This window comes from Zalophus californianus, chromosome 3, assembly GCF_009762305.2.
Source record: "Zalophus californianus isolate mZalCal1 chromosome 3, mZalCal1.pri.v2, whole genome shotgun sequence".
In the NCBI taxonomy this organism is placed as follows: Eukaryota; Metazoa; Chordata; class Mammalia; order Carnivora; family Otariidae; genus Zalophus; species Zalophus californianus.
This window is the reverse complement of record NC_045597.1, coordinates 117796750-117813862: the sequence shown is the minus strand read 5'-3', so window position 1 is coordinate 117813862 and position 17113 is coordinate 117796750. Positions and strand designations below refer to the sequence as shown.

At 42.4% G+C, this 17113-nt stretch overlaps 1 protein-coding gene across 4 annotated transcripts in view; it reads left to right on the top strand.

The window, feature by feature from the left end:
* The window catches only part of CACNB4 (calcium voltage-gated channel auxiliary subunit beta 4), a 242065-nt gene that overhangs the window by 89426 nt on the left and 135526 nt on the right, over window positions 1-17113 (top strand). For 2 of the 4 annotated variants that reach the window (XM_027590447.2, XM_027590448.2), the window contains exon 1: window positions 16358-16654. The exons of the other annotated variants lie outside the window; for them this stretch is intronic. In XM_027590447.2, the coding sequence (XP_027446248.1) occupies window positions 16610-16654 (45 nt within the window). In that variant the 5' untranslated portion in view covers window positions 16358-16609. Of the gene's footprint in view, window positions 1-16357; window positions 16655-17113 lie in introns of those variants that run through there. 4 annotated transcript variants of the gene reach the window in all.

Genomic DNA, 17113 nt, shown 5'->3' with positions numbered 1-17113 from the left:
CCAGGCTCATAGTGAGACCTGAGAAATTGGGGTTCTGAGCACAGATGAAGAGATCAGCCTTAGAAGGAATGGAATAGAGAGAGGTCCAATTTGTAGGATGGAACAGGAAATTTAGGGAGTGTTGATATGTTCTCTTCCTGGGGAGCTAGGGTGTCAGACAATCTGTTAATGGTAAAAGAAGAGGGATGAGGTAGGAGTTTCAGACTGATGAAGGTTTGTGTGGACTGAGGAGAAACTGATGATAGACACAGAAGGGGTGCTGGACAGTTGTCATGGGCCGAGTGTTTGTGTCCCCCACAGATTCTTAGTTTGAAGCTCTAATTCCCAATGTGATGACATTTGGAGGTGGGACTTCTAGAAGGTAATTGGGTGTAGATGAGGTCATGAGAGTGGAGCCTCTGTGATGAGGTTAGTGTCCTCATAAGGAGAGGAGGAGACACCAGAGCTCGCTCTCTCGGCCATGTGAGAACCTGGCAAGAAGGTGGCCGTGTGCAAACAAGGAAGAGGCTTCTCACCAGACACCAAATCTGCTAGCACCTTGGTCTTTGACTTCCTACTCTCCAACACTATGAGAAATAAACGTTTGCTGTTTAAGCCATCCAATATATTGTATTTTGTTATAGCAGTCCATGTGGACTAAAAAGTAGTGTTGAGAGACAGGTGGAGGTCATAAGGCTGCATCTGCATAATTTTTATTTAAAAAAATCAGGGGTGTCTGGATGGCTCAGTTGGTTAAGCCTCTGACTCTTGGTTTCGGCTCAGCTCATGATCTCAGGGTCGTGTGATAGAGCGCCGAGCTGGGCTCTGTGCTCTGCGTGGAATCTGCTTGAGATTCTCTCTCAGCATCTCCCTCTGCCCCTCCCCCCTCAAATAAATAAATAAATCTTAAAAAAAAAAGAAAAGAAAAAAAATCGGACCTGTCAACACAGTCTGGTATAGGGTGGAGAAAGTTTTTAGATTCCACCAGTGTGTGGGTGAAGTGAACATAGGAAAGGCAGATGTATTGAGTGAGGTATTTAGGGTCTAGACAGCTCAGCAGGGCCGAGAGCAAGTGAATGTGAATAACTGAGACACACCTGTAGAGGAATATATAAAAGAGGCAGGGTTCTTAGGTAGGGAGCCTTGTTTGTCTATCCCTTTGCTTTCGTTGTCCACTTTGACTTTTTTTTTAGAAAAAAATAGTAACATTAATTTATAGCCAATCACTTGCAAAAATTTCCCAGTCAGATTTTACTTTACTTTGATTTCTAGATTATTTTAACAGTGTATCCTCATCTCAAACTTAGGATCTTTTGAAAAAACTGTATTTGATTTGGTAATACATTTTTTGGTAATAACAAGGGAATATAAAAATCATTTCATGAGATCATATTTTCAAAAGGAGGGGTACAATCTCTAATGAATATATGTAAAGACATTTTTCAGGCAAATTTATGCAGATGTATAAAATCCTCAAGAATGAACACCAGAAAAATGATACATAATGATTGAGATAGTGTCATTGGCAATGGAAATATACAAAAGGGAAGACATTTAAATTGGTGAATCTCATGGAAACTGTGATTCACTCTCCTGTGCATAGATTCTAAGTTATCTGAGTTAACAGCATTTGTAATGGCACTAAATTTAGAAAAATAAAAAAAAAAAAATGAAGAGGAGGGAATGTGCTGGCGTGGTGATTTACAGTGACACACAGCTAAATGCCTAGGTGTGAACGTGTGACCTTGTGATTACACTTTTGTATATATGTCCTGGTTTGCTAATTCCAGTCACCGAGTTTAGTGCACTTGTTAATGCTTTTTTTTTCTTTCACTTGGTTCAAAACATCAACAAAAGTCCCTTTGTTTTAGATGCTTCATCACAGCTTATTATACTCAGTGTCCTCCCAAGCTTTTCTGTCCTGAGGCTTTTTTGAGGGTGATATGCATGGCAGGAACAATGCAAAGGCAGGCAAAAGAGCCCCTGGAGAGGGATGAGTAGAATGAAACAGAGTGTTCACTTTGCTTCTCTGAACTCAGCCAAGCCAAGAGATTGAAGCACCCCCCTGAGCTGCAGTAGTAAACCATAAAGAATATTCATTGCCATATAAAGATTTAATTTTTAAGTTCAAATAGCCTGTCCGTTGTTGTCAGTTAATTTGTACCAAGAGCCCAAGGTGGTTGGCATGATAATGCTGATACTTGGGGGAATTTATCTGCAAAACAGATAAAATAATTCATCTGGACTCATATTTTACCTAATTTTGAAAACCTGTCCATTACTTTTTTTTGTTGGAAAATCGGAGTGAGTTTTCCACTTACGGATTTGTCAAGGACATGACAATTTTGACCCAACAGAGTAAGTACTGGTTTTTAGCACTTTAGCTGGTACTATCCTTCCATCTTTCTTCCAGAGTGGTCTCTCTGTGGTGGTACAAGATGACCACTTTTAGCACCTACAAAGGAAAGAAATACTCTCTGAAATAATTCTTGCAGAACTTCTTGTGCTGATGATTGATTACTATTCAATTTGGGATCCCCAAACTGGGATCCCCCCAGTAGGGGATTATGCTAAATGTGGCGCTGAGATCCAAGCAGTGCTAGGAGAGTCTGATTGGGCCCAGGCTGTTCTTATGCTAGTACATTCCAGCCAAAAGGGATTTACTAGAGTTGACATGGAGGACACTTTTCTTTATGACATCAAATCTTCTTTTTTCCCCTCATATTTTCCCCCATGATAGTGTTAGCTAACCTAGTTCTGAGAGTAAGATCAGGTCACTTTCTAAGCCCAGATTATGTCAGGTTATGACTATGCTGAGCCATGTGACACCAGTATCCATGGTCACAAACTGTCCCACTATGGTGCTTAAGAGTGTTCAAGGGGAATAACTGGTTGTTTAGAGATGGGAGTGGAATTGGGGTGGGTCTAAGCGTTAGCTGAGATTTCTTATTTTGATAAACATCACCATAAATCAATAAATAATATGAACACTTATTCCTGGCCTGTAGAATACAGGCAGAAGCTCTCCTTGAGTTGGAAGAAGTGCCATTTTGGAGATACACACCAGCTGTTTATCCTATCTACTGTGGAAATAACTTCTGCCAAGTGCTGGGTATATAAACACAAGGTACATTAGATTACTTTCTTATCATGTGAAACAAGATCATTCTTAGAAATGAGAGTAAGAGATATGGGCAATGTTATGTCACCCAGTAAAAGTGGATCTCACAGAGTGAATAAGTTGCTTTATGGATATAAGGTCAGCGCCATAGAATAAAATGAGAGTATAGGGCATACACTCTTCATCACATCCCTGAAGAACTGCATGCAGTTGCTTATTTACTTGACAGGTGTGATATTTGATTTTTGCAGTCCTAGCCTGGTGGTCTTCTCATTCAGTTGCCTACTAAAATGGCAGTGGGATTTTTAGAAAATATAGATGATGGAGCTTGGGTTTCTAGAGTGTAAATGGATTTTTAAAAAGTTCACAGGTGATTCTGATCTTCTGCTGTTGCTGAGAGCCATTGCCTTTGATGCCATTTTCATAAGACGTTCCCAGAAGAAACTGGAGACAAGAACATCGCAGTCTCTGTTATTTAGCAGTGGAATTTCATCACTCAGAGAAAGTAGATTTGCTGTACTTAGGAAAACATGTAGTGTCGCTAAAACATTTATTAGCAAATATATATATATATATATATATTTGTTAGCAAAAACTGCAAATTAAAGCGTCAGTGAGATGCCACTTTTCACACATCAAATTAACAGATTAAAAAAATTAGACCCCTAGGTACCCACCTTGCTCCATGGCTAGTGATAGGACTAAGAACTAGCATTTCACATTTAACTAATAGGTATGTAAATTGGTATAAATCTTTCTGTACAACATTTGGCATTGTGATCAGGAGGCTGAAAATGTTCATACACTCTGACCCAAGAATATGTGGGAGTCAGCCCAAGAAAATAATCTGAATTGCAGATGACTATAATTCCAACATTATTTACAAGAGCAAAACAATGGGAACTGCATATATGATGCAGTATTATGTAATTGTAATAAATTATGAGGAGTTTTTGGTAATGTGGGAGAAGATACTTGTGTTGTTATTGTTAAGAGAATACAAAAGTTTAAATGGAATGTGTCTGTCTGTTTGTTTGGTTTTTAGAGTGGGGAGGGGCAGAGGGGAAGGGAGAGAGAAAGAGAGAGAGAATCTTAAGCAGGCTCCACACCCAGAGTGGAGCCCCAATGTGGGGCTTGATCTCATAACCTTGAGATCATGATCTGAACCAAAATCAAGAGTGGGACACTTAACCAACTGAGCCACCCAGGCGCCCTAGGAACATGTTTTAAATGTGAAACAAAATGCATACAAAGACAAACACTAAAGTAGTAACAGTAATCATATTTTAACAGTAAGACTACAGATTTTTCTTCTTGTCTTTGTACTTTCCTGAATTTTGTTGCAAATCTTCTACAATATCACTCTTCAGAAGAGTATATTTACTCAGAAAAAATAAATATACTCCTTGGAAATGTTGGAAAAACAAAAATTTTTTGTTTGGCTGTATGAGATCTCATTTTAAAGTGGAGAATTGATCTGTAAAAGGGAGATTTGGTGGGAAATTTCAGTAGACTAGAAAAATGCTTAAGTTGGTTTCAAGCATAAGAAGCAGTAGGAAGCTGGATCGTAAGTACATGTTTTGGGGAAAGTGTAGTGAGTGGATGAAATAAGGCTCAAGTAAGGATGAGAAAGAGATAGAGATGGCAGTAAACAAGAAGATGGAAGGCAAATATAATGAAAAATATATTTATTCTCTTTGTTTCTGGTTTCAGAGCTATGTGGAGTTAGGAAATTTCCCCATAATTTCTAACTCTTCAGATCATTCCAGTTGCTTTATATTCATGAAGTATAAGGTTCAAAATGAAGTAAACACAACCAACAAGAGCAGAATGTGGAAGGAAATAAATGACCTCTACTTACTATGAAGTTAGCTTGATCATCCTTTCTCCTACTGGACATTTCTTCTTCTCCCCCAACTTTTAGTAGTTGATTTGCTTGATGGCAAATAAGGTAATGATTTTCAAAATTGCTGTTGGTTAATGTCTTAATATTCTAGTAGGTAATCTTTTTTTAAAGTAAGCCTTTATTAGTTGAGGCCCAAAGGCCATCTGCCTGACATTGTCTTTAGTCTTTTAGTTCAAGACTTTGATGGCAAGCTTTAAAGGTACCTTGTAGGAAAAAGCTCATAATTTCTTGCTAAGTTAGGTAAATCTGAACACTTACTAATAGTACTCCTTTTCCTAATGCCTGCTGATAGTACTTTGAGAGCAATGTGTTTATGAATTTCCCCCGTTTTCTGGAATCAACTATTGGTGTCTATTTATATCTCTTTCATTGTATGTTAACATGTCCAAATTTGTTGAAACAGTCCTTCCATGTTTATGTGATCCATAGGTTTAAATGGATGGTTAGAGGAGCCCAAGAAACCCAGGGAACCTTATGATTTGACATTATTTCCAGACTGACTGGTTATTAGTTTACCATCTTGTAGTGTTTTGTATTTAGTTAGAGCTGATTGGGTGTGAAAGAGTAACTTAGAGGAACTATTAGAAATAATTTATTTTAAACTACTCTTTATGAAAAATTGTAATACTATTGCCTTTCTCAGTTTAGGAGAACAGATTTCTGAGGTACGCAAGACCAGAGAGGGCCAAGTAATACTATTGCCTTTCTCAGTTTAGGAGAACAGATTTCTGAGGTACGCAAGACCAGAGAGGGCCAAGTAGTACTTATAGCTTTCACTGTTTACACATGCTTCAGAAATGCGGTGAGTTTCATGTGCGGTAAGGTACATGGCTCCTAAATATTTTTTGGATATTGCTAATGTTTTAAGTTTATTTATTTATTTTTTTAATAATTGCTACACCTGATGTGGGGCTCAAACTCACGACGCCAAGATTAAGAGTCCCATGCTTTTCCAGGCACTAGCCAGGAAGCCTCCAGATATTGCTATTTTTAATTTTCAATCTGTCTTTCTTAAATATTTGAGAAATCACTTTCTGTTACTAGGAAAAATGCGTTGCCAAACAACTTTGTAAAGGCCAGTACTGTGTGTGTGTGTGTGTGTGTGTGTGTGTGTGTGTGTGTTTCCAAAATCTTTATGCTAAGTTTCTTTATGCTTTTGGATTTATGAGACATGCCTACAGATATAAGGGATTATTAATTTTTGTTACTCTCCTGTTTTCTATCAATACAAATGTACATACATTATTTTTGCTATTTGTCCCCAAATTTATACTATTTTCTTAGAGATGACTGTTATTTTTTTGAATATTTGATGCAAGAATCACTTCTGAGAATTGGAATTTAGATCAAGTAGCTCAGCTTGTTTCCGTTTGTGCCTCTTGGGAAAGGCTTTGGACTTAGTGCTCCAACTAATTTTCCATCCAGTACTGCAAAGGAAATAACCAAACGGATTGGGAACTAAGAGAAATTCTGTTGAAAATTCAGATCTTCATGAGGAAATCCTTATGGACTTTGCTAAAAGGTGGCGAATAATTTTCTCTTTGTAGTGATCTACTTGTATTCAAAAACTCAATAGGGTTGAAAAAAATTTTAAGATTTTATTTATTTTTTGAGAGAGAGCGAGAGCACAAGAGTCAGGGGAGGGGCAGAGGGAGAAGCAAACACCTTGCTGAGCAGGGAGCCTGACTTGGGGCTTGATCCCAGGGTTCTGAGCAGAAGGCAGAAGCTTAACCTACTGAGCCACCCAGACACCCCAAGTTGAAAATTTTTAAAAAATCATTTGGGCTTTGAAAAAACAGTATGCAGTTGGCAATTTATATGTTTTTAGTTTACCAACATTTTGCTTTTGTCCCTAATCCTAGGTTTCAGAAAATAAACAGGCTTATTGTGGCTAAAAACTTACATAACAATGTTCTGGCTTTAAAGGGGATGGACCCCCCATGGGGTGGGGATTTGCTATAACTGACCGCCATTTTGGTTTTGTCAGCATTTTGTGAAAGAAGAGTTAATAGAAATGACATAATCTCGTGAGGTGCCTTTTTCTGAGTCCAGTTCTGAACATCTTTTTCTGGTTGCCTTGTTTCCCACTCTAGTAGCATGTATATTTTAGTTACTTTTGCACCTGAGATTAGTTAGCCTAAGCTGCTTTGACAAAGAGACCACCAAGTAAAGATGCCTAAATAAGATGGAGGTGTCTTTCTCTTTCACTTCACAGTGCAGGAGAGCAGTCCAGGACAGCAGAGGTAGGACTCTTCACAGTTCATTTACTGACTCAAGCTTCTCTTATTCCCTTATTACTCTTCATCCTCCATCTGTGTGGTGGAAATTGGCTCATCAGCACCACATCCAAAGGAATGAGGAAGAGAGCATGTGGTGGGCAATCAGTATCCTTTCAAGGACACGTGTAAGTTGTGATGTGTCAGGATATGTGATGTATAAGTTGGACGCATTACTTTCACTTACATTCTGTTGGCAGGAACAGGATCACATGTAGCTGGAAGGGAGGCTGTGAAATGGAGTTTCTAGTTGGAGAGTCATATGCCTTGCTAAAATTGGGGGTGGAATGCGGTTAATTGCTAAAAGGAAGAATAGGAGAATGGATACTAGGGCTTTTAGTCATCTTGGCTAAAGTCAGCAGTGTGCACCAAAACCACCATTCTCTTCTTACTGTTCACTGAGTTGCAGAAACCGAAAACTATCAGCCTGAAGTCTAAGACCAATCTATTCCCTGAGATACTCCTACTCAAGTCCAGCAGTAATTTAAATGTTCTAGGTCTACTTCAGGTGGGATCTAGAATGAGCATTGCTACTCTAAGCTTAGTATTTGGGCGTTGGTCAGATTTTCCTACTCCCCTGTTGAGGTTGTAGTATGCTTAGTGTCTGAGGCTGCATGAGATATGATAGAACTTGAGATCATGGTCCCCTCAGGGCTATGTTGTACTGTGGAGGTCATCTTATATCATACTTGCTTACTCAGCTTTTTCCAGTGTAGTCATTGAACTCGTATTTTCCAGTTATTGCGGTAGGTATTGGATCAGACAGGGGTCTAACTCGAAGAAGACATAGTTCCTGCCCTTGAGAGATACATGGTCTGGTACTTTTTTCCAAAGGGAAATAGGCATTTCTTCAAAAATACGTTCTGAGGCAACAAAGTTTTAGGAAACATCCCAGGACCCTAATACTACTATTCATCCATCATACACCAGTATCCCCTTTGCTCGTAGATTCCTTACAAGAAAGCCCCTATAGCTGACTTAAGTCCATCTCAGACCTGAGTTCCTGACTCTCCTTTCCATTTTTGGGGCTTGTTTTCTAAATCCACAGCAGCCTTAAAATTGGCCTCACAGATTCCTGGCTCATTCCCTTCTCTTTTGACTCCCTTAAGATTTCAAACATCTACTCACCTAGGCTGCATGGGTTATGATGGAGACCATGACATTAGAGCCCAAAATGGGGATTTTCTTTTCATGTGTGTTATTTAGTTCCTGCAACCAGTATGTGTGGAAGATGTTCTATGGCATGAAGCATTTGGGTACAAAACTGAGTGAGACATGGTTCTCGTTCTTTAGTTGTTCATCTTGTAGTGGAAGAAGCAGGTTTATTGGACAGAACACACTGTCATATAGTAGGCCCATTAGTGGAGGTAGAGGAGGACAGAATATAGAGGAAGGAGTGTTTAATGTCTAAGGGAGTTGGGGAAGGTCTTCATGACATTTACATTGGATCTTAAAGAAAGAATGAATTCACCAAATACAAAAAGTCGAGGGTGGAGTGTGGCATAGTGGAGGAGACCTCCCAGACAATATGAATATCCTGTGCAAGGTTCTGAAGGTATGAATGATCATGGAGTCTTTTCTCCTTCACCTTCACCTTCCACCCCCGAATTATCAGCACATCGTAAATTGTTTTCTTTGAAATGAAGATATTGTTAAAATAATACCAGTATGTCATACCTGGGTTATTTAGTTTGTAAGAATCTAAATCTGAACAAGACTACTCTCCCAGTCAGGGCATGAAGACAGTTTGGTGTGGACTCTCTAGGGATGCTCAGGTTCTGGGTTTTCTTATCTTCAGAAAATATTCACATTTCATTTTTTAAGCTTTTTGTTTGTTTGTTATTCAGTACAATGTTTTGGTAGCCAAAGTGCAGAAGCAGCCAAGGAGTTCAGGGCCATCATGAATTACTCACATATTTATTGAAAACCATCTATGTGCAAGGCTCTGTGCTAGGCCGTGAGGATCTAATGGTGAGTAAGAAGCTACATGATTCCTCTTTCGATAGAACTCCCATTCTGGAGAAAGGTATTAATTTATCAGTCTCGCTAATGCTTATTCAGGGAGGGTGAGGTGGGAGAAGGTGTAGGGTTCCAGGCAAAGGGCTCAGAACAGACAAAGCAGGGCAGTGGGAGGGTGTGTGATGTGTCCAGAAAGACGGGGCTGGCTGTAGGGAAGAGAGTGAAAGGAACAGGGGTGCAAAATGAGGGATGCCAGAAGAGAAACGTCGAGGCCAGGCTAGACCAAGTTAAAGATTTAGGTCTTTATCTTAAGAGCAACAGGAAGCCTTGAAAAATTTCAGATAAGATCTGACACAATCTAAGTTTTATTTGGAAGACAGATTAGGTACCCAGGACACATTTTTGGGTGTTTATTTGACGGCCAAATGGATCTGTACGTGAACTGTATTATCAAATCAGAGAGAAAAACTCCTTCTGGGAGGCAAAAACACGAATTTCTGCCTAAAAGTAGTAACAATATAGAAAATAAAACTTCACAAATTTTACATTAAAAAAAAAAAAAACAACCCTCAACTAATGTTTACCCCTTATTGCAAATTAGGAACCGTGAGAGGGGTTTGCCCAAACCGTGTAGTAGGTTGGTGACGGATTCATTTCTGCCCTGCTGCATGGGAGAGATGGAGCCCTTCCTCCCCCCTTTCCTGCTTCTCACCCCTGCTGAAGCTTTGCCGATAAAGGAATCAGATTACCGTTCAGCTATGATGGAAGCCACTTCCTTGGCTCAGTTTCTGTCTTTGGGATTTCCGGTATTGCTATGGCCCAGCCTTCGGTCAGCTTCCTGGAGGATGCAGTCCTGTCCAGCTGATACCAAGTTACCAGCCTCTACAGGAGTGCAGAGCAGGCGGCAGTTGGGAAGCTGTAGTTGTGATATTAGCATAAAAAATATTAGCTAACTGATGTCTTGGTGGCAGTGAGGGGCCAACCGGACAGGTCTGCTCAGTTCATTTTGGAGAAGCGGGGAAGATAAAGTTATGTAGCGTTAATGAAAATTGTGGTTGTATGGAATGTTTTTGCCAAGAGATCGGCATTTTTTTACCAGAAATTTTGGGAAGTGAGAGACTTCTGAGTAATATGTCAATCACAGGGAGAGATCTGTCATTTTCTGTCGAGTTGAATAGGCCAGGGGAATTTTCTACCTTACTTACAGTCACTCTTCTATGAATTATGAAGTATTATTTTTTCCTGGAGCCATCAAGAATGGCAGGGAGGAAGGGAGCTAGTCCATATATTCATTCTTACTCTGAGTGTCTCTAGGGTTTTCTGTCTCGGCCTTTTTATCCCTGTCTCTCTTTGTGTGTCTCTCTCATGCTGCTTTTGCCGCCTTGTTAAGAACCAGTAGTGGCAGGTGTTACAGGATTTTCATGGGGACCTTTTCTTGGCAGCAGCGGGTGACAGGTTGGGGCAGTCCAGGAGTGGCTGGTGGGGGTGATGGAGGTCAGAGTTCTAGTTTGGCAAGAGGCCAGGCCGTTGGGAAGTCCAGTGTGAGAGTGCTGGGTGTCCAGGAGTGTGGGTATCTCGTGGGCTGGGGCTCACAGGAAAAATGGGGAGTTCAGCGTGGCGGCTGAAGGGTCGAGGTGTTGCCAGGTTGAGGAGGCCTGGGTGTGCATGCCAGCTTCAGCATAAGGCGCAGGCAGCCTGGCCAGAAGAAGCAGGTAGGCTGCCGGGAGGAGGCTGGCATGAAGTTAAGTAGGTCAGCAGGAGGCAGGATGCTGATTTCAGCTCTGCTGGCTGAAACCGGCGACCCAGGTGGGGTTAGAGAGTACAAGGCCAGCATCCGGGGCAGGTGTGAGGAATCCCACCCCAGAGGCAAAGAGCACCAGGGCTTCCAGGCGGGACTTAAAGAAGCAGCTGATACTCGTGGAGCACTGAGTGTCCACCAGGCACCGTTGTGAGCACTCTCTTCTACCAAGGCTCTTAATCTGCATGATCATCTTAGGAGAATCCTCCTTTTATAAATGAGGAAGTAGAGGCACAGAAAGGCAACATAGCTTGCTGAGTGTTATCCAGCTGGGAAGTGGCACAGCGGGGATACTCGGGCAGCCTGGCTTAGGAGTCCCTGCTCCTAACCACTCTGTGTCATAGCATTCCTCTCACACTATGCCTGGGAATACCCTTCCCGCAAATGGCAGTGTACTGGGAGGGCCTTGGAGCTGGGTGAGGACCTGATCCCATACTACTTCTCTTCAAAAAAGAAAAGGCCAATTCTTTCTGCCTTCTCATGTGCCAGGCACTTTCCATGTGCCCTTCATCTATTGACTCATTAAGTTCAGAACTATTATTATCTCCATGTTAGAGACGAGGTCCAGAGAGAGACTCCAGGACCTGCCTCCCTGGGTCATAAGGTCTAAACTCAAACTCCGAAAACTACTCAAAGGGACATCAATTGTAGTGCTTTATTTTATTTTGTTTGGTTTTCATTCCTTTGTCTGCTCTGCGGGTACCACCTGTCTGCAGCACATCAGGGAGAAAACCGGGGTTACGATGTTAATGCTTGCAGTGCCGCACATTCTAGAAGTAAAGGAGTGGACTAATACTTGCAGAGCAGAAGAGGGAGAAGATCATCCAGCACACTGTGTTCACTTTGTAAAACTTAAACAAAAAAAGCAAACAACCCTAAGGCTGAATGGGCAAGCAAAGGCCTTGGGCTTGTGCTCAGGCCCACATGGAGCCAGTGAGAATCTTTTCCCTGACCTCTCAGAAGTCTTTCCCCTTACCTCCCAGAGTCCTGCTGTAGCACATGTAACTGAACTGGCTTAGAAAAGTTAAATTCTGGAGAAATCTGGTTGGAAAATCGGAGAGCAAATTCCCTTTTGCTTCCAAATCTATGCCAGTTGTCTTGATTGTGGCTATCTAGAACTCAGAGCGAATCTGCACTGGCTCTTGGATTTTTTCTCCCTCTTCCCCTCCCTTCCCAAACAAGTGGAAAGGAGAAATGCTTGTCCTTTACATTCCAATGCCAATTCCATGGGTTTGTTGGACCACAAAGCCCAGCCCAGGTAAGGAAAAGGAATTCCATGTCGCTAAGTTTGAAGCCAACAAAAAACCAAACTCTTCCCTTGAGATACCGAAGAGAGCTTTCCTGATTTTTTTGAGGACCGTAACATTTCCTCCACTGAATTGAGCTCAGGTGAGACATTTGGCAAGTTGTAAGAACTACCTCCATACCAAGAATCATGGGGGCTTTACAAAATAGAATTATACAGGCAATGCCTTTTCTTAAGGCCTTTTGACTTTGAACTGTTGATCGTAACGAGAGGTGACTTGAATGGAATTGGGTGAGATGCACGTTCAGCAGAGCAGCCTCAAAACGGGAGGTAGCCTTTTTTGGGGCTATGCAGTTTTGGAGGCTTCTCAGTATGAGAGGTAGGTGTGTTATGGAAACACCAACACAAGATGAGCCACAAGGTTTTCAGACTTGTTCTCACTGTAGCCTGATGTAGAAGTAGACCGGGGGCGGGGTGGTTTCTCTTTCATCTGCTCAACCAGTCACTTAACTGGAGAACTCTTCACCAAACCAAGGGGGTGCCAGTCCCTCAGCTGTTTTTCACCTCTTGCTGCAGTGAGAATTGAAATTGGGCCCTCAGAACTTAGACCTGCTGGAATCCTGAGGCCCCTTTACCAAAAGCTAGGGACTTGAGATGATCTGAAACAAGCCCAGGAGGCTCCCAGGGACCTCTCACTACTTCTCAGCTCGTTCTCAGTTCAGAGAATCTCGGACAGAGATGGTCAGTTCCAAATTGTCTTGGAGTTATGAGTTCATTTTTCTAGAAATTCCTCAGAGTTCCTCTGGGGAAGTCCAGAATGATCTCTCTGTAGGGTTCCTCTGGAACTCTGGGGTTAGCCTGAGGACTGGGTGAAGCCTTTAGGTGAGTTGCAGTTGCAGTGCTTATTCTGTGTAGAACTAAATCCTAGGGGCAGTCTCCCAAGTCTATTCACTGGTTTTCTCTTGTTTTTAGAATGAAAGCAGGAAGAGATAGGGGTTTTCCCACCAAAGTGACCATCTTCTATTTAACCAAATTCCTCCTGGGAGCATGCCCACTGCTTCCCCTCCCTTTTCTTGAAAACCCCATCAAGAAGGGAGTGGGGAGGGGTGCCTGGCTGGCTCAGTTGGGTAGCACTTGCGGCTCTTGATCTTGGGGTTGTAGGATTGAGCCCCACGTTGGGTGTAAACATTACTAAAAAATCTTTTTTTTAAAGATTGTACTTATTTATTTATTTGAGAGAGAGAGCGTGAACGGGGGCAAGGGGGGAGCAGAGGGGAGAGGGACAGGCAGACTCCATGCTGATTGCCAGGCTTGCTCGACGCGGGGCTCGATCTCACAACTCTGAGATCACGACCTGAGCTGAAACCAAGAGTCAGACACTCAACTGACTGAGCCACCCAGTTGCCTCATAAAATACGTATGTATGTATGTATGTACCTATTTTTAAGGATTTTATTTATTTATTTGAAAGAGACAGAGATAGCGACAGGTATAGCAAGAGAGAGCACGAGCAGGGAGGAGAGGGAGAAGCAGGCTCCCCGCTGAGCAGGGAGCCTGATATGGGACTCAATCCCAGGACCCTGGGATCATGACCCAGACCAAAGCAGAGGCTTACCTGACTGTGCCACTCAGGCGCCCCCATAAAATCTTAAAAAAAAAGAAAGAAAGAAGGGAGTGGGGAAGGAACATTCAAGTATAAAAAATTAGGGTTTTCAATATAGCAATTTAAGCATTCTGGATATTAAAATGAAAGCTGGATCAGGTGACCTCTGAGGTTCTTCCACCTCTAACAGTTTTTGGTACTGAGTCCAGCATTTTTTTTTTTTTTTTTTTTTTTTTTTTTTTAGTGTCCTGGGAAGCAGACGAAGCCAGCCAGCACCTGCTTCACATCTGTTCTTAGTCCTGCAGAGGTTGGATGTAGGGTAGCAGGAGGTAACTATAGGATGCTCTGCTCCATCCAGTGCCTCCCTCCTGATGTCCCACTTGCTTACTGCATGTATGAGTATATCCCTGAATGAACCTCTGCTCCTTAAAAACTTCCTTTGGACCCTCACATTAGCTGCCAGGAGCACTCCAAGGCCAAGAAATGAGGAAAGGAGCTGAGCCATGTCCAGTTTTCCCAGTAGGGAGCAATTTCTCTCATCTGGGTGGATTATGGAAGTGGATTGCCTCTTGCTTTGCCCCTAACTTAGTTGCCTGTTTAAAGACACTCAGGAAATATCTACACTCTCAGTTGAAATGGTAAAGTAAGGAAATGATCTAGAAAATCTTAAGGAGAGAAAAGACCCTCTAGCCTCAATTTTCTGGAGATTCTGGCTAAAATATCATATGGCTGTAGTTAATTATAATAACAGACTTTGATAAAAGAATTCGAGGCTCCAGATCTTTTGACACAGTCCTCTTGCTTTGTGGAGGGGAGAGCTGAGGGTCAGCCTGGCAAGTGCCACGCTCCAGGACACACAGGTGTCAACAGGGAGAGCAGACACTAGGTTTCTTTCTCTGGAATCCTGCCAGCGGCCTCCATCCTCTTCTGCTGTCCTCCCTCTGTGTAGGCACAGATGACATCCTATATGAACCCTACCATTTGGGGGTTCTGAAGGACACATGAGTCCCTTGCCATCTTTTATATTTCAAAGTGACTAAGCACTGGTGCCGTTTCCAAGGCGTGCAGCTGTGATTTAAGGACATCAGGGGGTCAGTGCAGGCCTGGAAGAACTGGGCTCTGCTCAACAGCTGTAGCTCTTGGGTTGCTTTTCGTGACTCCGGTTTGTCCCTTTAAGAGTTACGCTTTTCAGAGATAACTGGCTAGAAGGACAGGCCTCATTTCCTAGGTCCACGGCCAGCCAGTCATGCCTGTGCTGAGCTCCCGTGAACTGCAGCCAGTGCCTGCCGGCCGACAACGCAGTGTTGTCACTGATAAGTGTTTACATTGCGCTTTAGATTTCAAAGTGCTTTCTTGGAGTTCTTTCTTACCTCAGTTTGGCAGGTGAAGAAACTAAAGCCCGTAGGGGTGGTGACTGGTCCAGAGTCATCCAACCAATGAATGGTGATGCAGATACTGGATCCAGAGCCTCTGAGTTTCTGGGTCATTGCTTACCCCAGTGAGTCATGCAGCTTCTCTAGATTATGTCCTTTGCCCATCACCAACTTCTTTTTTCCAAAGCTAGCTGCCTCCTCATAGCGTGAGCTCTCCTGTTTCAAAGCTGCAGCACCTTATTGGTTGACAGAAAGCAGGATCTAGGTAGGCTCCAGTGTGGGACCCGTCCTAAGTCAAACTGAGTTGTGGTGTGGTGGGAGCAGAGGGAGGGAGTGGACTTTTTCTGTTGGGGTTTTTGGGAAGTAATCAGTGCTGCTTTAGGAATATTAAAGTTCTAAGTATTGGAAAGGGGATGAAGGATCTAAGTGAAAACACTAGCTGTCACAGGTTCAAAATGTCAAACTAAAAAGACATTAAACATTTTGCACCTAAATAAAAGCCTTTGAGAGACTTTGGGCATCTTTTTCAAACTTCACTAGTTGGGTCACAGAGGTCTTTTCTTGCAAGTGGGGCAGAGAAACTTCAGTGAGAACACTGAAGACTTCTACAGTAGAAATTCCCACAAGAAATCTTACCATCTGTTTATCGTATCCATTTTTCCTTTACCTTGGTGGGGTGGTTTTTTTTTTTTTTTTTTTAATGACTTATTGCCCATTTGACTTAAATTGCGTCTACCTGGTAAGTACAGATGTTGGATGGGAGTTCGTATCTGTTTGCCTGTCTTTGTACAATATTCTCTGAAAATAAAATTTCTCCTTTGCTCCCCCCACCCATTGTGAATTTAATTAAGAAGGTGAGCAGTCGTATTTAAAGTATTCAAGAGTCTGCCTTTCCAGACATTCCGAGCAGCCTCTCAGATATTGCTAAGTGTGGATTACAGAACTGCACAGTGCAGGCGAAACAGGAAGCAGCTCCTTGCTGGGTAGGATGCTCTGAGGCGCCCTCCACTCTCTGAGGGAACACTCTTCAGCTGACTGAAGTAGGGCAGCCGAGCCAATCACAGGCCGCTTTCCTAGCTCAGTCACCAGTCTGTGGTTGAGGAAGGGTTTTGCTTTTTTATGCTCTGTATTGGGAAGGCAGATTAAATGCCAGGGCTGGACTGCCTCTGGGGATAACCTTACCCTGTGTGATGTGAATGAATAGCATCTTGCCTGGTAAATCCCCGGGAATTGCTAAGACAAGTGCGGTTCTTCCAACAGGGCCTTTTCCATCTTTTAGCTGTAGCCGTGGCTTCTGTAGCAATTTGATTTTTGCCTTGAAAGAGGTGCTCTGGATTATCAGACCTCCATGTATGACAATTTGTACCTGCATGGAATTGAAGACTCCGAGGCTGTAAGTATTTTCACAGATAGCTGATTCCCTCTCCCCTCCTCCCCCTCCTCCCACTCACCCCCCCAACCCCATTTCTTAGGCAACGCAGGGAACATGGAGCTGAAAGCCAACATCGTTCGGGCGCTTGCTAGCTGCCGTGTAAATGTTCTCTGTATAGTTCAGAGTGAGCTGAAATTATGTTTTATTATATAATTTCTTGTCAAGCAAAAAAGAAACTAGGGTGATAGCCAAGGCATCTAAGAGTGTTAGCTGTCTGTGATTTATACATTACTCAGTCCACCTTTGATCTCACAAGGAGTAACTGCTCCATGGAGATCTGCTTAAACTATGCAGAAAGTGCCTATGTTTTCCAATCAAAGGGTTCAGAGGAAAGGCTCGTTCATTATATAATACACATTGTTTAGTGAGCTAGCGTGAATGGAAGTTGCTCAGCAGTAGCTCTGTTATGTGCTTTCTGAC